The sequence below is a fragment of the Oryza sativa genome, chromosome 2 (genome assembly GCF_034140825.1).
Source record: "Oryza sativa Japonica Group chromosome 2, ASM3414082v1".
Classification (NCBI taxonomy): domain Eukaryota; kingdom Viridiplantae; phylum Streptophyta; class Magnoliopsida; order Poales; family Poaceae; genus Oryza; species Oryza sativa.
Window position 1 is genome coordinate 24,797,413 of NC_089036.1, and position 22,690 is coordinate 24,820,102.

Below are 22,690 nucleotides of genomic sequence, written 5' to 3' on the forward strand. Positions count from 1 at the left end.
ATTAAATCAGCTGGCACACCCTTGACACACTCGAGGCTAGCATTGGACCTGCACTGGAGTTAAGCAGATCTCCCATGCCACCGTATTTTCACATCAAAAGTCGTTTACTAGTCCATTTCACCATCCCTGGGCCACATCCTATTTTGCCCGTTCGTGCTATGTAGTGCAGTCATTGAGTTGTAATCTGCGATAGGCAGCCTATTTTCACCAGTAGATATGGGGAATGTTACATGATAGTATCCCATTCGGATGGGATGATACCTAGCTAGGTATAAGGCGATACCTCGAAAGTATCATCTTCTCCGAACGAGTTATCAGTCGATACCTACTAGGTATCAGACGATCTCTCTAAGGTATCATTCCGTCTAAATGGGGAAAGGTAAAAGTTTGTTTTTTTAGAATTTTTGCAGGAACAATTTGAGTGAACATGCAGGAAAAATGTTAGGCTCAGAAATTTTATCCAAAAAGGAACAAAAAAAAACTCAGACATTATATCAAAAAAGAAAAAAAACTCGGACAGCAACAACAGCGGGAAGAATATCAAGGAAGGCGACGAGTTTAAGCTCTGTAAATGCGGTCAAGCTACGGCAATGAAGGCTACCACAAGATTTCACTTTTAACTAAACCCCTGGGCGATGAACCCGGAGCTAATTACATACCACTAGTAAGTAGTACTATATTCATACCCCATCTCCAGAGAACTGGTCAGGGAAAATATCCTCCACTTTTGGTTCGCTCCGAAGGCTCATAAGGTTCCCTATTTTTTTTTTTTATCTCTCCATCAGTATCTCCTTCAATCTGTTTACGATATACCACTTCATTTCGTGTTGTTAAGTATGCCATATGTGTATTTGAGTCTTGGGTATGATAAGAACAAACGTGCAAAACCTAGCTTTAGACTTAGGAGTCTCAAAATTAAGTGTACTGCATACATGTGAATAATGCACTAAGGAAAAAAAAGGCAAATCATATGATAGAATCAGTGGCTAACACTGTGCCTTCTTTCCTTTGTATTTTTGCAGCTTAAGTTACTCAAAACTCGGAGAGGTTACCTGCATACACGACTGTACACGAAATGCTTATCCCGCTGCTGCTACTGTTCTACGGTGTTGGCAACATCAGTGGCTCAACGCTTCCTGATAACAGCACAGATATGCTCTCTCTTCTTGGTTTCAAGGAAGCCATCACCAACGATCCGTCAGGAGTCTTGAGCAACTGGAACACAAGCATCCACCTCTGCAGTTGGAACGGCGTCTGGTGCAGCCCCAAGCACCCCGGGCGAGTCACGGCGCTCAACCTCGCCGGCCAAGGTTTGTCCGGCACAATCAGCAGTTCAGTTGGAAACCTGACTTTTGTTCGTACGCTTGACCTATCCAATAATAACTTCTCTGGCCAAATGCCTCATCTTGCCAATCTCCAGAAGATGCAAGTCCTTAATCTTAGCTTCAATACACTGGATGGGATTATTCCAAACACCCTCACAAACTGTTCCAACATGAGGAAACTAGATCTCTATACAAACTTGCTAGAGGGTGCGATTCCTCCGCCAATAGGTCGGCTTAGAAATCTAGTTTACATTGACCTTTCCCGGAATAATCTGACTGGGATCATCCCGGCAAGCCTAAAAAATATATCCCTATTAGAAACAATCTATCTTCAACGCAACCAACTTGAAGGAAGCATTCCTGATGAGCTTGGCCAATTTTCAAATATTTCGTTGATGGCCCTAGGGGCAAACAGGCTATCAGGTAATATCCCAGCAAGCCTTTTCAATTTGTCTTCCCTTCGAATACTAGAATTACGTGCAAATCTGCTAGGAGGGATTCTGCCTAGTAACATGGGAAATCATCTCACTAATCTACAACACCTCTTCATGGGCCAGAACATGTTCAAAGGTCATGTACCAGCTTCCTTAGGCAACGCTTCAATGCTAGAAACAATAGTTTTACAATCTAACAATTTCACCGGCAGAATCCCTACCTCCCTCGGGAAGCTATCAAATTTGTATAAGTTGGACCTTGAACTAAACATGCTTGAAGCAAAAGATACTGAAGGATGGAAATTCCTGGATGCGTTGACAAACTGCACTGCTCTAGAAGTGCTCGCATTAGCTGAAAATCAACTACAGGGAGTTATACCAAATTCAATCGGTAGCCTATCGAACACTCTTCGGTATCTCGTGTTGGGTGGAAATGAACTATCTGGCATAGTTCCCTCGTGCATAGGGAACCTTTCTGGGTTAATTCAACTGTCATTAGATGTAAACAAGCTCACAGGTTCGATCAGCCCATGGATTGGAAATCTTAAATACTTGGAATATTTAAATCTTGGAAAGAACAGATTCACTGGGCCTATTCCATATTCTATTGGCAGTCTTACACGGCTGACAGAGCTCTATCTGGAAAAAAATGCATTTGAAGGTCACATACCACCCTCCTTGGGAAACCCTCCACTACTCTTAAAGCTGGATCTTACCTACAACAATCTTCAAGGCACCATACCTTGGGAGATTAGTAATCTTAGACAACTCGTCTACCTGAAACTTACATCAAACAAGCTTACTGGGAATATACCTAATGCTTTGGACCGATGCCAAAACTTAGTGACCATCCAAATGGACCAAAACTTTCTCACAGGAACCATTCCAATTTCTCTTGGCAACCTAAAAGGCTTGAGCGTACTAAATCTTTCCCATAACATCTTATCGGGCACCATCCCAGCAGTACTGGGGGATCTACCTCTACTCAGCAAGCTGGACCTTTCTTACAATAATCTCCAAGGAGAAATACCAAGGATTGAATTATTCAGAACATCTGTTTATCTTGAAGGCAATAGGGGACTATGTGGAGGAGTTATGGATCTCCATATGCCATCGTGCCCCCAAGTTTCTCACAGAAAAGAAAGGAAGAGCAATTTGACCAGATTGTTGATTCCAATAGTTGGTTTCTTGTCACTCACAGTGCTGATATGCCTTATATACCTTGTGAAGAAGACACCAAGAAGAACATATCTATCGTTGCTTTCTTTTGGAAAGCAGTTCCCTAGGGTTTCTTACAAGGATATAGCCCAAGCTACAGGGAACTTCTCACAGTCAAACTTAATTGGAAGAGGAAGTTATGGTTCAGTATATAAAGCGAAATTAACTCCAGTTAAAATACAAGTTGCTATTAAAGTTTTTGACCTAGAGATGAGATGGGCAGACAAAAGCTTCGTATCAGAATGTGAGATCTTAAGAAGCATTCGACATCGAAACCTTCTTCCTATCCTAACGGCGTGTTCAACAATAGACTATAGTGGAAATGATTTCAAAGCTCTGATTTATGAATACATGCCTAATGGGAACTTGGATATGTGGTTGCATAAAAAAAATACCGCTGTTGCTTCAAAATGTTTGAGCTTATCTCAGAGAGTAAATATAGCCGTGGACATTGCTAATGCACTGTCCTATTTACACCACGAATGTGAAAGATCTATTATCCATTGTGATTTGAAGCCAATGAATATCCTTCTTGACAGTGATATGAATGCATATTTGGGAGACTTCGGAATTTCAAGCCTCGTTCTTGAGTCTAAATTTGCCTCACTTGGACATTCCTGTCCAAATAGCTTAATCGGATTGAAGGGAACCATAGGGTATATAGCTCCAGGTATATATGGTTATTGCCACATCTTCAATTCATGAAAGGCAATTTGTTTTCTGAATTAATACTTAGACGTTGCATTGTACTAATTAGTGTGATTTTATCTTTTCTTTTAGAGTATGCAGAGTGTGGCAATGCATCGACCTATGGGGATGTTTACGGTTTTGGAATAGTACTTCTAGAGATGCTGACAGGTAAAAGACCAACAGATCCTATGTTTGAGAATGAGCTCAACATTGTCAACTTTATGGAGAAGAACTTCCCAGAGCAGATACCACATATAATTGATGCTCAACTCCAAGAAGAATGCAAAGGCTTCAATCAAGAAAGGATCGGGCAAGAAAATAGGTTCTATAAATGCTTGTTGTCTGTAGTGCAGGTTGCTCTTTCGTGCACTCATCCGATCCCAAGAGAACGAATGGACATTAGAGAAATAGCTATTAAGCTGCAAGCAATCAGAACATCCTATGCTGAAGCGACCAAGCGAGACGATATGCTTCGAAGAAGGGAGTTACAATGTACCATTGAACTTGTGTAATTGTGTTGTCTGTTGGCTTTGAATACAACGTGCATAAAACATGATAAATTGGCCATCAGCATACACTGGATGTGTGTGTGAGGAACTACTCTTCTGTACTGCAATATATAGTTGTGGGTTAATTTTATCATCCTTAAAAAGATATTGGAAAGTAACATATTTTGTAGGTACCTTGAGTTACTTTCTCAAGAATCGTAAAATTTCTCATAGTTATGTGTGCGACTATGGTGGAAAGCAGTATTGGTACGCACTGTGCATTGACACTTTGATTTGGGTTTCACAAATTTGGGGAACGGTTCCTACAGGCTACAGTTTATGTAACTGGGATAATGGGATTGTGCATGAAGGATATATATTTTTAAGCCGGGCCGGCCTAAGATAGGCGGACAAAATTTACTTAAGAAAGGAGTATGGATTGTGAAGGATATAAGCTAGGTGGTTCTTTGGACAGCTTATCATGGCGATTAATATTTAATACTCCAGGAACATAAACCAAAATCTGCATAATTGGTGTCAGATTGCATGGAACAACACAGCTAATCCGCGCTTATCATTCAGGAGTTAGGACTATCACAACCTAAGTTGGGTCGATCCCTAAATCCAAATCCCAACCTGCAGTTACTGATCACTAGAGGAGTATATAAGATTGAGGAAACCCTCGGGTACCTTACCTGTACCGTGCAGTGGTATATGCCCATTCGACGAAAGCCGATCCGTGCGCTGCCGCGACGTCTTCCTCTTCCCGCTAGGAGAATCGACGGCCTTAGCCAGGACGAAGTGTCTGATTCCGGTAACGATGAGGGCCCGCCGGAGCCTGCGCCCCCAGCCAAAGCAGAATGCGTCTCCCGAGCTCAAGGGGAAGAAGAGGAAGACGCCGCCGCGCGAGGTCGGTGAGTCTTCCGCCCGGCGCCAACGTGCACCGCCGCGGCGCCTCCATCCTCAGCTCCTGCAGGGTTGCTCGGCTGCTGATAGCTTTGCTTTGTTGGGCCATATGTATACTACTTGGGCCGTTCTACCACTTCTAGCAGGAATCCTATCTTACGCAGACGCGCTAGCAAACTAACTCGCGCACGATTTGGATCCACTAGGCCCACCCTATCCTAGGCTGCAGTTGTTAGCATTTTTTTCTCTTTTTCCCGTGATTTTCTCTCCTCGTTTCATGTGCAACCTTTTTTTCTCGCCTGATTTTTTTCTTTTTTATTGCGCGATTTTTAGCTCTTTTTTTTTGCAAGATTATTTTTTCCGGTGTGCTATCAGGCTAGGTACTCATTTTATTTTCAAAAATATTGATGCAAAATTTAAAAAATTCTAACACAAAAATTGAAAGGTTCTAGCTCAATTTTGAAAACTTTCAACTAAAAATTTGAAACTTTCAACTGAAAATTTAAAACTTTCGATCAAGATTTGAAAACTTTCAACTAATATTTGAAACTTTCAACTCAAGATTGAAAACTTTCAACTCAAAATTGAAAAACTTTCAAATCCAATTTGAAAACTTTAAAAACTTTCAAACCAAATTTGAAAACTTTCAACTAAAGATTAAAAACTTTCAACTCAAAATTTGAAAACTTTCAAATCCGATTTGAAAACTTTAAAGTTAAAATTCAAAACTTTCAAATCAAGTTTGAAAACTTTCAACTCAAATTAAAAAAAACCATATCCATTTTTTTACTTTCAGGTCTAAATTGAAAATTCTCAGTTCATCTTTTAAAATTTTAATTCTACTAATTTGTTCGTTATTTTGCTATAAATAATTACGCTTTTACGCTAATCTAATCGTGTTTAGCGCTAAGCGGGCGCTTAGCTACGTGTGGCATGGCGACGCGCACGCGAGTTACTTTAGCAGCGCGTATGCGTGAGCTAGTCGTGCCCCACTTCTAGAGCCACGGCGCGTGCAAACCCTGCGTTGTAACGAGCTTGGCACCAGGGGGCAACGCCAAAGAGGAATGAGTTCACTGGCCTCTTAACTTTACGTCGAGTTTGCATGACATCCTTAATCCCAATACCAGAAATCTTCACCCCTAAATTATACAAAACCGTAAAATTTAGGTCCTAGGGCAGTATGGTCTCTGGTTTCATTAACGTGGCATCCTAGTAAGCAAAATAAAAAATAAAAAAATTACAGGATCCACATGTAAGCGAGTAAAATAAGAATATGGGGCCCTTATCTCTTCTTTCTCTCTTTTCTTCTCTCCTCATTTTCTTTTCTTTCTTATCTTCTCTTCTCTTCTCTTCTCTTCAGCAATCTTGGGAGGCAGGTGGCGTGAGAGAGGGGAGATGTAGCTGGTGAGCCCGGCCAAGCTCCGCCGCCTTGAGCGCCTTGCGACGGGAGGAGGGAACGGGGTAGAGGGGACGCGGCCGGTATGAGATGGGAGGGGAGAGGCACGGTGATTGGGATGGCGAGGTGATAGGGGACGGGGGGCGCGTGCACGACGACAGGGACTACGAGGCGATGGGGGATGGAGCGTGGGGCAGGCAGGCGTTGTGATGGCAACTCGGTGCCTCCTTCACGGGGGAGCCGTGGTGATTGGGACGGCAAAGCGAGCGGCTTGGTGACGGGGAACAGAGTGTGGGACAGGCGAGCGAGCATCATGAACCAGCGGTCTTCGTGGGCGGCGACCTGTTGCTCGAGGTGGAGCGGCGGTGTGACCCGCGGTCACCGAGGTCACCACCTGCTTCCACCACCTTTTCATGGCCACCGTCGCCGCCGCCCCTAGGCGTATCCTATGAGATCTTGCACGGGCACATCGCCCGTGGCTTGCTATCGTCTCCGTAGCCCACACTAGAGGATGACTCGCCTTGCGGCTTCAGTGTTTAGACGGGCACCGATAGCGGCGACGCCTGCTGCGCCTCCGCGGCATGGCTCCGGCTGCCCCTTGTGCCCCTGGTCCCATCACCACCACAGGCTTGTCGAGGGTGGTGAATGGTGCTCCATGACCGCACCTTGCCACCCACTACACGGTGACCATCGTCGAACACTAGCGAGTTGTGGATCATCTGTGACATGCCACATTTTCCGCTGGATCTGCGGCGGTCACCGTGTCCACCACCACCACCACAACAACAATCACCACAAGCGTCGGCGTGTCGTAGACAGCCATGGGGGACGACGAGAAGGGCGGCACGAAGCGCGCAAGAGGAGCAGCCTCAGCAGTATGAGGCGATGACGAAGGCCCCTCCATGGTGCAGCCGCTCCAGAGTGAGGTGGCCTCGGCGGTGACCGCCGACGGCAACTCGCAGCAGGTGCAGCAGTGGCCTGCGCCCACACCGGGCTGATGTTCCGGCTCGTCAGAGGAGTCGACGACGCTGACACCAAGTGAGCGCTAACATGTGGGGCCCACCGTACACCACGTCAGTGAAACCAGGGATAAATTGGGTCTATACTGCCTCAGGACCCTTTTTACATGGTTAGGGATAGTTGAGGGGTAGAGATTTCTAGCATTGAGGATTGGGGATCTCATATAAATTCGATGTAAAGTTAAAGGGACGTCAGGTGAACTTATTCCACGCCGAAGACGCTTCCTCGCGAGAAGCATATGCAGCCACTAGCCCACTACCTTAAGAGGGGAAAAAGATAAGAAAAGGAAAATCTTCTGCGGTCCTGCCGGATTTCATTCCCATTTCCCCAACACGCAAATCAGAGAACACTGGCAAGAGGACAAACTACTGGAGACGAAAAATCGAAGTAAACAGTAAACACCAAAGGAGTCGCTCTCTCTTCTCTTCTCTTCTCTTCTCTTAGCAATGGGCCATGGCAGTGGATGCAACACTGCTGTAGAGGCCGTGGAACTGCGTTTTAAAAGTTCTGTATCCAGGGGCCTAAACCCGCTGTATATGCAAGTTAATTAGTATCTCTAGTCTACGGCAAACCGACGATTACAGGGAGAGTTCGCCGTGGCGGTGCTCCCTGTTCGAGCAGAGGTTCGTTAACTTTCTCTTGTTTTGTTTTCTGATTAGACTGTATGCATAAAGCACTGCATGTCTTATTTACTGCGGGCTCTGGCTTGAATAGGCCTAACCACTCCTAGTTCCCGTCTACCTCACAATGACAATATAATACTTGTGTGTGCTTGACTTATGTGATATATCTCCACAGATAACGATGTGAGAGAGAACGACGGAAATAGTGACGGGAGTGGCATGGTTTTAATTTTAAAAATTTACAGTGGCTACTAGCCGATAACGTAAACAGTACTATAGTAGTGACATTTTTCTGATTTGTCACATTTACAGTGGCATGGATCCAATTAACCCTATACAGTACCATATTCACTCGTAGATTTTATTATGAGACAGATAAAGCAATAGCGAAGCTTTCTTTTCTAGCCGTATGTGTTTTACTTGGGCCGTACAACCACTGCTGGTCACTTTGTACGTTACGCACGCGCTGTGCTCAACCTCTTTGTGGACAATTGCGCGCCGCGACTGACACTTCGACGGTAACTGCTAGATATCTGCAGCATGTGAAGTAAAACTTTGGCAAGAGGACGTAATACTGGTCTACTGCCTCCGGAGATGGAAAATCTGGATCGGTAAAAGCGGTCGAGAACTCGAGATACGGCAGAGAAATGGACGAGGGCGCCAGATGTGACACTGCTGTAGAATTGTGTTTTTTAAGGCCATTGTCCAAGGACCAACTGCCCAATCTGGTACTACTTGTCTTCGGCAAAACAGATTTACAGGGAGAATTCGCAACCGCTGTTCGCTCCGAGTGGAGATTCCCGTCGATTCCTATCAGTATGCCCTACGCACTGCCTCAGCGATTTCATATTGTGCACATGGACATAAAATACATCATATGCCTATTCATTCATATTTTGCAGGTGATATGTGTTCCGAGCAAGAGCAACCCGTGAAACTCGCCATGTTTATACAACTGGTGTTGTTGCTGCTATTTTATGGAGTTGGTAACGTCGTCCATTGCTCAACTGTCCACGAGTTCAGCATCGATCTGCAATCACTGCTAGATTTCAAGAAAGGCATCACGGAAAGATCCAAGCGGAGCCTTAAGTTCTTGGAACACTAGCACTCACTTCTGTTGGTGGAAAGGTGTCATGTGCACCACTGCACGGCCGTTTCGCGTCTCAACGCTGAATCTCTCCGCCCAAAGCTTGGCAGGGGAAATCACCTCCTCCCTTGCAAACCTCACGTTTCTTCGTGCACTTGACTTGTCCTCAAATCGCTTCTTTGGTCGGTTCCCTCTCCTTAACCACCTACAGCATCTGGGTTTTCTTTACATGAATGACAACTCACTCGATGGGATTATTTCGGACACACTTACAAATTGTTCCAAATTGACACAAATAGACCTCTCTAATAACCAGCTGCAGGGTGCAATTCCTCCTAGAATAGGATCCCTAGAGTATCTGAACCTTGGCAATAATAGTCTCACTGGAATCATCCCTGCAACCATTGGAAACCTTGTCAAATTTGGATATTTGAACCTTGGTATGAATAATCTCACTGGAATCATCCCTGCAACCGTTGAAAATCTCACCCTGTTAACAGTTCTCAGGCTTGAATACAATCAGTTTGAAGGAAAAATCCCAGATGGGGTCTGGCAATTGGCAAATCTGACATATCTTCTCCTAGGTCAGAATAGGCTATCAGGTGGATTCCACAGGCCCTAAGCCTGCCTCTTCTCACATTACTTTGGCTTTTGGCACCAAACTTTGGCTATGCCCTCCAAAGTATCCAACAGGTAAAACAAGTTTGAAGGTCACATTTCAGCAGTGTTACTGAGCAAAACATGGCATCAGTAATTCAGAATCGTCGCAGTACTAATGTGCTCCCAAGTGCAAATGCACCTATAATTTTACCATTTGAATCATTGCAATAAGATAACATCTATAATCCTCAGGAAGCTTACATCCAGCAAGACCCTTTTTGTGATGTTATCATGTTTTTTTTCTTGAATGGAATCAGCACGAGATTATGCTATTTCATTAAATATAGCGAGAGAAATGTACAACCCCCCTAGGAGAAGAAAGGAAAAGGCTATACAAAACTATACGTGTGAAGGATGAAACTCTCTAAGCTTTTTAGCTCCGGCCAGAACCCAAGTTCATGCTTCTTCCTTTATTTTGGCCAACAGCCTAGGATGTGTTATTTTCCATGGTTTCCCAACCCATCTCCTTTGTTTTTCGCGTGTACGTTTTTCAAATTGCTAAACGATACATATTTTACAAAATGTTTATATGGGAAAGTTGCTTTAAAAAAAATCATATTAGTCCATTTTCAAGTTTTTATAGCTAATACTTAATTAATTTTGTTTTAATCTATCGCTCCATTTTCCGTGCGGAGAGGAGGGGTTTCCAACCCCTTCAAAAGAACACAACCTTAAACTTATGTTCGAAAACACGCTGATTTCTCTCCTTCCTTGATGTTATCATGTTAAATATGTTCAAATGACAACACCTAGAGAAGTAGATCTATCGATATTGGTATATCCATCTATTCGTCTCCTAGTGACAAAATTCTGGCATAAAATCGTACCCGTTCTTTTCATCTCTACCCTATTAAAATTCTATAGAATAAAAACTTGCAAAAACTTTGACCACACCAAAAATTCCAGTGGTGTGTTTGGTTGGGTTGATGAGCCTGTATAGGAGATGGTCGTCCGAGTTTTTGTAGTGTTTGGTTGGAGGGCATGGTGGATGGAGCGGTCCAGAATAGGGAATATTCCCTCAATATGCTGGATGAGTGCATCCGGCCGATTTGGCTGGATGAAGCCATCCAGTTTTGGACTAGGTGATGTGTCCTATTCCGATTGGTTGTGGTTGGTTTGATTTCCTGTTAAGCAAGCTCCAAATGATTTTGTCTCCTAAATCGTTTATCTAATTTATAATTTGATTACACCATTATATTTGTTATAGTTAAATCTTTAAAACAAGATCTCGGATGATTATATTTTGATAAAAAATATATATGACAAACGGGTCCCACTAACTTTTGACTTTTTCCATCCATGATATATCTCTCCAACCAAACAAGAAATTGGATTGTTATATCCATATAAACCAAACAGAAAATTGGATCGCCATATCCAACAAAATATGGATGACCATATACTATCCATACTTAACCGTGAACCAAACACACCCTTATGCATGAATAGGATATGGCCATCCATATTTAGTTGGATATGGCGATCCAAATTTTTATTTGGTTTGTATGAATATGACGATCCAATTTCTTGTTTGGTTGGAGGAATATAGCATGGATGGGAAAAGCTAAAAGTTAGTGGGACCCATTTGTCATATATATATATATATATGATACCCATATAGGACTCCATGGTGCTCGGGCTCCAAGGTATAAAACACACAAATTCTCTCAAATTTTTAAAAATTTTCAAATTGTGAGTATATACCTAGGTATATGAATTTGATTCATACAAATACCTAACAACAAAACAACTCAAACTCAATTTTATTTCACAATTCATTATTACATACCTAACGAATTATATGTTTGAATGTTATATACCTAGAACCGAAATCTAACAAAAAAAAAGTTCAAACTCAGTTCAAACTTGTTTGAGCTTGTTAGTAAAGAAGTTAATGTTCATATCTAAACATTTAAAAAAATTTCATACTTATTCAAATTGGGTATATACTTAATTTGAATCTTGGAGCCCATACTCCATGTAGCACCAGTTAATTTACCTATATATATATATATAATCATCCGATATCTTGTTTTAAAGATTTAATTATAACAAATATAATGGTGTAATCAAATCATAAATTAGATAAACGGTTTAGGAGAAAAAATCATTTGGAGATTGCTTAAAAGGAAATCAAACCAATCACAGCCAATCAGAATAGGACACATCACCCAGTCTAAAACTGGATGGCTTCATCCAGCCAAATCGGCCGGATGCACTCATTGAGGGAATATTCCCTATTCCGGGCCGCCCTATCCACCCTTCCCTCCAACCAGACACTAAAAAAATCGGATGATCATATCCCATCAAGTCCACCTAACCAAACACACCCGGCATCAAAGCAAACCAACCCAAAATCTCTGTCCCTGTCCGGTTCCGGATGAAACATAGAGATGGACCAAAAGTAAAGATCTCTGATTGAAACTGGACATGCCACAACAAACTTGCCAGCTCAAACAGTGACGAGCAGCGACGGGTGACAAGGTGAAATTTTACAACAACTGGCAAGTTTGACGGACTCAAGGTCTTCGTTCCAACGGCGGCAAAGCTGAGATAAGGCTTGAGCTTGAGTGCTTGACCATGGCATATGCAAGTCGTGGATGTGAGGCCGCTGAAAAACCAGTTTTAAGCCCCTGCACCCTGAGGCGTGAGCCAGATTAGTACCCAACTCAAAGTTCACACTTCACACACCACCCAGCCAAACAAAGCAGAATTTCCATCATGTGCACTCTGGGCAAGCAGAGGGGCAGAGGTGCGCTGCTCTTTTATGCCTGGTTATTTGGTTAATACTTGGCTTTTTTACTCCATCATCTTTAGTTAGTACGTATTAAAATTAGTTGTTGCGAGTGAGCTGTGAAACATTTCAGAAAAAAAATTTAGAGGACTTTCAGAAAGTTGCACCTTGTTTTTTTAATGAAGTACTTTCTCCGTTTTATATTATAAGACTTTCTAGCATTATCCTATATATGTTAATGAATCTAGACATATATGTGTGTGTCTAGATTCATTAATATCTATATGAATGTGGACAATGCTAAAAAATCTTATAACCTGAAACGGAGGTAGTACAACTTTGTGTTTCAAATTACATTTAGACTGCATTCGTTTCTCACTTCTCCCAACCTCTACTCTCTCGTTTTCCACACGTACAATTTCCTAAATTGTTAAATGATATGTTTTTTTAAACATTATCTATAAAAAGTTATTTTAAAAAATCATATTGATCTATTTTTTAAAAAACTAATATTTAATTAATTATGTGCTAATGAGACTCTCCGTTTTACATTCGCTCCATTTGCAGCATGGTAGGGACTAGGACTTGCGAAGTTGGGATTGTAAGATTACCAGAGTTGGAGCATTGGAGGGTAGGGCTGATTGCGTAACCATGAAGTAGCTCCAGTAGCGATCATAATATGTCGCAATATTTATGTTTCACTAATTGCAGGCAGCGAGGGCCTGATGTCTGTCAACAAAACGGTGAAACTGACCATGCCCGTTCTATTGGCATTGTTGCTGTTGTCCTATGGAACTGGAAGCATTCGTTGCACGACGATCGCTGGGAACAGCACGGACGTGCTCTCGTTGCTCGATTTCAAAGCCACCACCAACGATCCAAGAGGAGCCTTGAGCTCCTGGAACACCAGCATCCACTACTGTTGGTGGAGCGGCGTCAAGTGTAAGCCGAATACCCGAGGGCGAGTCACGGCTCTGAAACTCGCGGGACAAGGTTTATCAGGCCAAATCACCTCCTTTCTTGGGAACTTAACGGACCTTCACACACTTGACTTGTCCAGCAATAATTTCTCTGGCCAAATACCCCCTTTAACCAATCTTCAGAAGTTGAAATACCTTCGTTTGGGCCAGAATTCTTTGGATGGTATAATTCCAGATTCACTCACAAATTGCTCCAATCTATTTTATTTAGACCTCTCTAATAACATGCTAGAGGGCACAATCCCCCCGAAAATAGGTTTCTTAAATAATCTCTCTGTATTGGCCTTCCCTTTGAATTTTCTCACCGGGAACATCCCCTCAACCCTTGGCAATCTTACAAACTTGAATATAATGCTCCTCGCAAATAATAAGATTGACGGAAACATTCCTCAAGAACTGGGGCAACTGTCAAACTTGGGGTGGTTGTCCCTAAGTGAAAACAACCTATCAGGTGGTTTTCCGCAGGGATTCTTCAAAAATCTATCTTCTCTTCAAATATTAAGCATTCAGACGACCTTGCTTGGTGGCACATTGCCATTTGACATTGGCAATACACTCCCTAATCTCACAAAACTTTTCTTGGCTGATAACATGTTTGAAGGTCATATCCCAGCTTCTTTAGGCAATGCATCATTGCTACGAGGGATAGATCTATCCTTAAATAATTCTACTGGCCATATTCCCAACTCTTTTGGACGGCTTTCAGGTTTGTCTACATTAAACCTTGAGACAAACAAGCTTGAAGCTAGGGACAACCAAGGTTGGGAATTCTTAGAAGCGCTCAGAGGCTGCAACAATTTAAATGTGCTCTCACTAGCTGACAACCTGTTATTTGGGGACGTACCAAATTCAATTGGTGGCCTATCCATCAACCTGACAATTTTATTGTTGGGCGGAAACAACCTAACAGGGATAGTTCCTCTAAGCATTGGGAACCTTCAAGGCTTAATTTCATTGGGGCTAGATAATAATGGTTTCAGTGGTACGATTGAGTGGATTGGAAAACTGAAAAACTTGCAATCTTTATGCCTTCGAAATAACAATTTCACTGGGCCTATTCCATACTCCATTGGCAAGCTTACACAGCTGACAGAGCTCTATCTGCGAAACAATGCATTTGAAGGTCACATACCGCCCTCCTTGGGAAACCCTCAACTACTGTTAAAGCTGGATCTTAGCTACAACAAACTTCAAGGTACCATACCTCTAGAGATTAGTAACCTTAGACAACTCATCTACCTACAACTTGCATCAAACAAGCTTAATGGGGAAATACCTGATGCATTGGGGATGTGCCAAAACTTAGTAACCATCCAAATGGACCAAAACTTTCTCAGAGGAGACATGCCAATTTCTTTTGGCAATCTAAATAGCCTAACCATACTAAATATATCTCATAACAACTTATCAGGCACCATCCCAGTAGCACTAGGCTATCTACCCCTACTAAGCAAGCTGGACCTTTCTTACAACAACCTCCAAGGAGAAGTACCAACAGTGGGAGTATTCAGAAATGTGACATCTGCTTATCTCGATGGCAATTCAAGACTTTGTGGAGGAGTGACAGATCTCCATATGCTCTCATGCCCTCAAGTTTCTAATAGAATAAAAAGGGATTCTGATATAACAAAGAGGGACTACAATCTGGTCAGATTATTAGTACCGATATTTGGCTTTGTGTCACTCACAGTGCTGATATACCTTACATGCCTAGCAAAGAGGACATCAAGAAGAACAGACCTATTGTTGCTTTCTTTTGGAAAGCAGTTCCCTAGGGTTTCTTACAAGGATCTAGCCCAAGCTACAGGGAAATTCTCAGAGTCAAACTTAATTGGAAGAGGAAGTTACAGTTCAGTATATAGAGCGAAGTTAGCTCCGACTAAACTACAAGTTGCTCTTAAGGTTTTTGACCTTGAAGTGAGATGTGCAGATAAAAGTTTCTTATCAGAATGTGAGGTCTTGAGAAGCATTCGACATAGAAACCTTCTTCCTGTCCTAACTGCATGTTCAACGATAGACAATAGTGGCAATGCTTTCAAAGCTCTGATTTATGAATACATGCCTAATGGGAATTTGAATATGTGGTTGCATAAACAATTTGCAAGTGTTGCTTCAAAATGTTTGAGTTTAGCTCAAAGAGTGAATATAGCTGTGGACATTGCTAATGCATTGTCCTATTTACACCACGAATGTGAAAGGTCTATTGTCCATTGTGATTTGAAGCCAACTAATATTCTTCTTGATGATGATATGAATGCATATTTGGGAGACTTCGGCATTTCAAACCTCGTTATTGAGTCTAGAGTCACCTCACTTGGACATTCTAGTCCAAATAGCTCAATTGGATTGAAGGGAACTATAGGGTATATAGCTCCAGGTATATATGGTTATTTCCACATCTTCGATTCATGAAAGGCAATTTGTTTTCTGCATTAATACTTCAACATTACATTGTTTAATTAGTGTGATTTTTATCTTTTCTTTTAGAGTATGCTCAGTGTGGCCATGCATCAACATATGGGGATGTTTATAGTTTTGGAATAGTACTTCTAGAGATGCTGACAGGTAAAAGACCAACAGACCCTATGTTTGAGAATGAGCTCAACATTGTCAACTTTGTGGAGAAGAACTTCCCAGAGCAGATACCACAGATAATTGATGCTCAACTCCAAGAAGAACGCAAGAGATTTCAAGCAACAGCCAAGCAAGAAAATGGTTTCTATATATGCTTGTTGTCTGTATTGCAAGTGGCTCTTTCTTGCACTCGTCTGATCCCAAGAGAACGAATGAACACTAGAGAAATAGCTATTAAGTTGCATGCAATTAAAACTTCCTATGCAGAAGCGACCAAGCGAGAAAGTACGCTTTGCAGGAGAGAGTTAGAGTGTGTCATGGAACTAGTGTAATTGTGATGTTTTGTAGTTGTAGGCTTTGAATGCGATGTGGATGAACTGCCAAACAGGCCATCAGCATACACAGATACACTGGATGTGAGAAACTACTCTTCTGTACAGCAACATGGCTGTGTGCCTGTGGTGGATGGTGTATTATTGGTGTATTATTTGGGTTTCGCAAACTTGGGGAACGTCTTTTACAGTTTGTCTAACTGGGATAATGGGATTGCGAAGGATCTAAGCTTTGATTCTCTTTCTGAACAGCTTGTCATGGTAATTAATAATACGAAAATGAATCATAATATGCACATCTGTTGTCAGATTACATCGGAGAACACTGCCAATCGCCAAATCCACTTTTTTTCACTTAGACCTAGGACTATCACATCCCCCCGGCATAAAAATAAGGACTATCGCATCCTACTAAGTTGGGTCGATCCCTAAATCCAAATCCCAACCTGCAGTTGGTAATCACTAGAGGTCAGATTGAGGAAACCCTCGGCCTCGGGTACCTGAACCCTGCAGCGGTATGCCCACTCGCCGAATGCCCGTCCGTGTGCCTCTTCGCTCCGCCCTCTAGCGAAGTGCGCCGCCGCTGCAGCGCCTGCGCGCGAGACGTGGACTGTGGAGTGGTCGGGTGCTACGGTGCTACCTCCGCGTCCGCCGCAACGTCGTGGAGTCGCGCTGTTAAGTGGAACCAAACAAGACAGGGCAAAGCTACTCCTTCCGAGTTCCGTCAAAAAAAAAAATAAACATGGGAGGGATGTGATATTTTCTAATACAATGAATCTGGATAAAAGGCCATCCAGATTCATTTTACTAGATAATGTCGCATCCTTGTCTAGGTTATGTTTTTTTAACAAAGGAAGTATGTTGCGACGAAGATGGATAGGCTCTTTTAGGCTCCTAGTAGAATGGCAGTTTGGCAAGGAAAAAGTCCCTCAACTTATCATCGAGTTACAAAATCGTCCCCCAACCACAAAACAAGATATATAGCATCCTCAACTTACAAAACCGTTCACTTTAGGCCATTCGGTGGTTTTGACCCCGGTATTGTCCGACGTAACAGCTGACTCGGCGTGGGACCCGCATGTGTCGCACATGTCAGACTGCCCTCGTCAGCCACTTCTTACCCTCCCCCATCAACTCACTTCCTCTCCCCTCCCCTCTCCATGGGCGGTGGCCAACGGAGAGCAGCCAGGACACGGCAGGACGGTGTGGCGGGCACGGTCGGCGCTGCAGAGGAGCACATCGCGGTCGGGCGCCGCCATGGCCTCTTTTGTCTTCGTCATGCCTTCGTCGCCGCTATGGCCTTCCTTGTATCCTCTCCCCAAGGGTCGGCGGCGGCGAGCACGGCACGCCGCGACGTGGTGTGCCCTGTTGAAGTCACCCCGGTCGACGAGGTCGGCACACGCGAGCGGGGAGGGGCGTCGGTGGCAGGACCATAGGGGCAGAGCGAAGGGGGAGCTGGAGGGGAACGGTGGTGGCGAGGTGGAGGAAGAGGGCGCCGCTTCGACGAAACTCCCATCCAGGGCGAGGGAGGAGCGGAAGACAGAGACCGCGGCAACGGGAGGGAGGTGGGGATGGAGGCGGCGAGGAGAGAGTTTGCCGGTTGACGCGCTGTCGTCGCCGCCGTTGTCCATCCTGCCCTTGCTCATCCGCGAGGCTGTCCTCAACGAGTCGCCGCCTAAAAGTGCTTTGTTCATAGTTTCTAGATCAAAAAAGAGATCTATGAGTCCAGGCATACCAAAGGCGTGGCCGCCGCTCATCCACATACGCCATCAGTCGCTCATCACGCGTTCACGCTCCGCCATCCAGCGACGGGGCGACCACGTCACCGCCTGGCAAATCCAAGAAGAACTAGTAGGAGGGGCTGAACAAACCGTATAAAACTATAGTCCCCTCTTCTAATGAATGTATGACATAATAAAATTCTAGTGGGGTTTTATGGGGCCTCTTATGATTACAATACCGGAAGTGGAGGCTCGAGACCCTATAGCCCCCATGGTAGATCCGCCTGCCTGCAAGCCTAGATCGAGTGTGGCGGTCAGCGGAGTTTGGTCAGGTGAAGCATCGATGAATACAGGCAGTGTCGTTTCTTCTGGGCTTGGTGATGCTGCACCATTTCTCCCTGGAAAAAGTACACCGAAGGTCCCTCAACTTGTCATCGGGATACAAAAACGTCCTCAAACCGCAAAACCAGATACGCAACGTCCCTCAACTATACAAAACCGGTCACAATAGGTCCCTCGGCGGTTTTGATCCCGGTTTTGTCTTACGTAGCGGCTGAGTCAGCGTGAGACCCACGTGGGCCCCACATGTCAGTGTAATCCACGTCATCACCCTCCCTCTCTCCCCCCCTCTTCTCTCCCTTCCTCAAATCTCTCTCTCTCTCACTTATCTGCAAGGTAGCCGACGCGAGACGGGAGAGGAGGGGGGCGGCGCCGCGACAGCGGCGGCGGTGGCGGCCGCCGCCGCCGCAGTGGGGAAGCATGGCAGAGGCGCGGGGAGGCCGGCGAGCTCCTCCCAAGTACAAATCCGACGTCGGCTTGGCGGTGGCGGCGAGGCGGGAGGAACGCGGTGAGGACGGCGACGCCATGAGGGCGCTCGAGGACCGGTGCCATGACGGCGGGGAGGCGCGGGAAGGCCGGCGTCGGCGTCGGCTTGTTGATGGCGGCGAGGCGGGAGGAACGTGTCGGCGCCGGGAGCCGGAGCGGCAGGAAGCAGGTACAGGCGCGATGGCGACGGCTCGCCAGGACCAAGCGCTGTCGTCGCTGGGAGCTGGAGGGGGAGGAGCTCGCGGGAGTTGTTGAATCGAATGTTCGATGGCGAGCGCGCCACGACGGGGTGATTTCGCAAGTGTTGCGTGAAGACGGCAGGTCGGTTTATATAGAGAAGGGTCGCTTGATCAGGGCGCTCGCACGATCTCTACTGCGCGTAACCGAACCGGATAAGTCGCGCGTAACTTATCCGGACTTCACGCCGTTTGCACGCACCGGATTTTTCGGAACGTTTCCAAAACAAAAACGAATCCGAATTTGTAGCAAAACAAAACTGCAAAAGGAGGCTGCATCTGCGCAAGGGTGAGGAGCCAATTTTTCGGACCATTCGACGCGTACGTCGTGCACGCGCGCCGCCGGCCCGGCCCGGCCCGGCCCGGCCCGGCGAGCGAGCGCGCGCGTGTGTTTCCCCTCTTCTCTCCACCACACATGCTTCAAGTGGCTAGGAGGACATCCTCCCTTTTAAGGAGGTCCCCCTCTCCTAGAATAAGCAAGGTGGTACTAAACTCCACATGCATGCCATCCCATGAGGTGGGCTTTTGTGATTTTCCAAAGAATTAATCTTCGAGTGGGCTAAGGCCCATTCATTAATTCCAACAATCCCCCACCAAATCTCAAAATCCCACTGAGATTTGCCTTTTCCAATATACTGTTTATATACCAGCGGTTCGATGGAGACCAATTAAGGTTGAACATCCACCTAGAACTCCAAGCTACACTTACTCACAACTTGAACAATGGACTACGCCTTGAATTGCAAGTCTTGTGCAAGCAAGTTTCACTCAAAGTCTTATCTGATACTAGACCGTCTGTAGACTACCCCTCGGGTGGAGCGTATAAGTCATACTCCTAGGTCTTTAGTAAGCTTCCTAGAAGATTCACCCAAAATCTTCATAGACTGCGACCAACAGTCAAGCTCACAAAGGTGAGTTCTTTCAAAAATGCTCTGCAGGACAACATCTTCGCTAATTAAAGCCAACAGAACTCATTAAGGCATAGCCAACCTGCCTTGCAGCTCACGAGAGTATATGCATCTTCACTTGGAGAGGGTATATATATTGGTACTCTCCTTTAGTTTATTAATGGTTTGTTCTTCCCAGGATCTAATTCACGGGATCTCCGATCACATAAACTGGGTTACCACCATAGTATAACTCACATGGGTCTCAAACCCATCTCCTTCGATGCATTGTCTATCACATTTCGTGATAGTCCCTTCGTGAAGGGATCTGCCAGGTTTCTCGCTGTTTGGATGTAATCCAACGTTATAACTCCGGAGTTTCTTAATTTCCTGACAGACTTCAATCGTCTTTTCACATGTCTAGACGATTTCATATTATCCTTAGAACTATTCACTTTGACAATTACCGTTTGATTGTCACAGTTCATAAGGATAGCCGGCACCGGTTTTTCAACAATAGGCAGATCCATTAATAGATCACGCAGCCATTCTGCCTCAACAGTAGCAGTATCCAGTGCCGTTAGCTCTGCTTCCATGGTTGACCTCGTCAAAATGGTCTGTTTGCAATACCTCCATGAAACAGCACCACCACCCAGTGTGAAAACATATCCACTAGTGGCTTTGATCTCATCCACATCAGAGATCCAGTTAGAATCACTATAACCCTCCAGTACCGCAGGATACCCAGTATAGTGAAGCCCCAATTCCACAGTACCTTTCAGATAGCGCATTACTCGCTCAAGCGCACGCCAATGATCATCTCCCGGATTAGAGGTAAATCGGCTTAACTTGCTCACAGCAAAGGAGATATCAGGCCTAGTTGCACTAGCCAGGTACATCAACAAGCCAATGATTTGGGAGTATTCCAGTTGATTCCTAGCAATTCTCTTGTTCTTGCGAAGCAACAAGCTAGGATCATAAGGTGTTGGAGAAGGCTTATTATCAATGTAGCCAAAACGATTCAAGATCTTCTCCACATAATGGGACTGCAAGAGTGTAATCCCATTCTCACCTCTAATTAGCTTAATGTTTAAGATAACATCAGCTACTCCCAAATCCTTCATATCAAAATTTTGAGACAAGAATGATTTAACCTCATTTATCACCTCAAGGTTTGTCCCAAATATCAGTATGTCGTCAACATACAAGCACAAAATAACTCCCTCACCCCCACCATGGCGATAGTACACACATTTATCTGCCTCATTGACTGCAAAGCCTGCAGATGTCAATGTTTTGTCAAATTTCTCATGCCATTGCTTAGGAGCTTGTTTCAGACCATACAAAGACTTCAACAATTTGCACACTTTGCCTTCTTGACCTTCAACTACAAACCCATCAGGTTGATACATATAGATCTCCTCATCCAGCTCTCCATTAAGAAAAGCTGTCTTAACGTCCATTTGATGAACGAGAAGACCATGTGAGGCTGCTAGGGAAAGTAGCACACGAATTGTGGTCAATCTAGCAACAGGTGAGTAAGTGTCAAAGAAATCTTCGCCTTCTTTCTGAGTATAGCCCTTAGCAACAAGCCGAGCCTTGTACTTTTCAATAGTACCGTCAGGCCTAAGCTTCTTCTTGAACACCCACTTGCACCCCACAGGTTTACACCCATAGGGTCGCTCTGTCACCTCCCAAGTCCCGTTAGCGATAATGGAATCCATTTCACTACGGACAGCCTCCTTCCAGTAGTCTGCATCAGGAGATGCATATGCTTCTGAAATTGACTTAGGAGTGTCATCCACGAGGTACACAGTGAAATCATCACCAAAAGACTTAGCCGTCCTTTGTCTCTTACTCCTTCGAGGAGCTTCACTGACATCCTCCTCAGAGACAAGTTCATGTGTATGTTCAGTTTGTTCTGGTGGTGTGATTGAACTGGGAATTATTTCAGAGGGTTGGTTCGAACCACTATGTGTATCCTTCATTGGGAAAAAGCTCTCAAAGAAGGTAGCATCACGAGACTCCATAATTGTACCAACATGCATGTCCGGTACCTCGGATTTAACTATTAAAAATCTATAGGCAATGCTATGATGAGCATATCCCAGAAAAACACAGTCCACAGTCTTAGGTCCAAGTTTGCGCTTCTTCGTTATTGGTACATTGACTTTCGCCAAGCACCCCCATGTGCGCAAATAAGAAAGTGATGGTTTTCTACCAATCCATATCTCATATGGTGTTTTGTCCTTATTTCTGTTAGGAACTCTGTTTAACACATGATTTGAGGTCAACAATGCCTCCCCCCACCATGCCTTAGGCAGTCCCGCGGTGTCCAACATGGCATTCACCAAGTCAGTCAGTGTGCGGTTCTTCCTTTCAGCAATCCCATTAGACTTGGGAGAATAGGGAGGCGTCCTCTCATGTATGATGCCATGTTCCTCACAGAATAAGTCAAACTCGTTCGAGAAAAACTCTCCACCACGATCAGACCTAAGCCTTTTTATCTTTCTGTCAAGTTGATTTTCAACTTCTGCCTTATAAATTTTAAAAT

At 44.4% G+C, this 22,690-nt stretch overlaps 2 protein-coding genes and 2 long non-coding RNA genes across 7 annotated transcripts; 3 read left to right on the forward strand and 1 right to left on the reverse strand.

The window, feature by feature from the left end:
- The first annotated feature begins 594 nt into the window (after window positions 1-594).
- On the forward strand, window positions 595-4,349 carry LOC4329980 (receptor kinase-like protein Xa21). Of its 2 annotated transcripts, none has more exons than XM_015768504.3 (3): window positions 595-752; window positions 1,023-3,647; window positions 3,758-4,349. In XM_015768504.3, the coding sequence occupies exons 2-3, from the start codon at window positions 1,076-1,078 to the stop codon at window positions 4,177-4,179; spliced, it is 2,994 nt and encodes a 997-aa protein (XP_015623990.1). In that variant the 5' UTR covers window positions 595-752; window positions 1,023-1,075; the 3' UTR covers window positions 4,180-4,349. The 2 variants fall into 2 exon arrangements, with proteins under 2 accessions (XP_015623990.1, XP_015623991.1); XM_015768505.3 differs by having other exon boundaries at window positions 3,767-4,349.
- Window positions 4,350-7,952: 3,603 nt separating this feature from the next.
- Window positions 7,953-9,723, forward strand: LOC107280067 (uncharacterized). Its single transcript, XR_003240740.2, has 2 exons — window positions 7,953-8,916; window positions 9,003-9,723. It is a non-coding gene; the product is annotated as an uncharacterized lncRNA (long non-coding RNA).
- LOC136355384 (uncharacterized) lies at window positions 9,141-9,852 on the reverse strand. Its single transcript, XR_010739615.1, has 2 exons — window positions 9,677-9,852; window positions 9,141-9,582 (listed from the first exon to the last, which is right to left on the reverse strand). It is a non-coding gene; the product is annotated as an uncharacterized lncRNA (long non-coding RNA).
- Window positions 9,853-12,361: 2,509 nt separating this feature from the next.
- On the forward strand, window positions 12,362-16,655 carry LOC4329982 (probable LRR receptor-like serine/threonine-protein kinase At3g47570). Of its 3 annotated transcripts, XM_015768335.3 has the most exons (4): window positions 12,363-12,599; window positions 13,149-13,212; window positions 13,293-15,938; window positions 16,049-16,655. In XM_015768335.3, exons 3-4 carry the CDS (start codon window positions 13,307-13,309, stop codon window positions 16,465-16,467), a joined length of 3,051 nt encoding a protein of 1,016 aa, XP_015623821.1. In that variant the 5' UTR covers window positions 12,363-12,599; window positions 13,149-13,212; window positions 13,293-13,306; the 3' UTR covers window positions 16,468-16,655. The 3 variants fall into 3 exon arrangements, with proteins under 3 accessions (XP_066163285.1, XP_015623820.1, XP_015623821.1); XM_066307188.1 differs by having other exon boundaries at window positions 12,362-12,599; window positions 13,149-15,938; XM_015768334.3 differs by lacking the exon at window positions 13,149-13,212 and having other exon boundaries at window positions 12,362-12,599.
- Window positions 16,656-22,690: the final 6,035 nt, after the last annotated feature.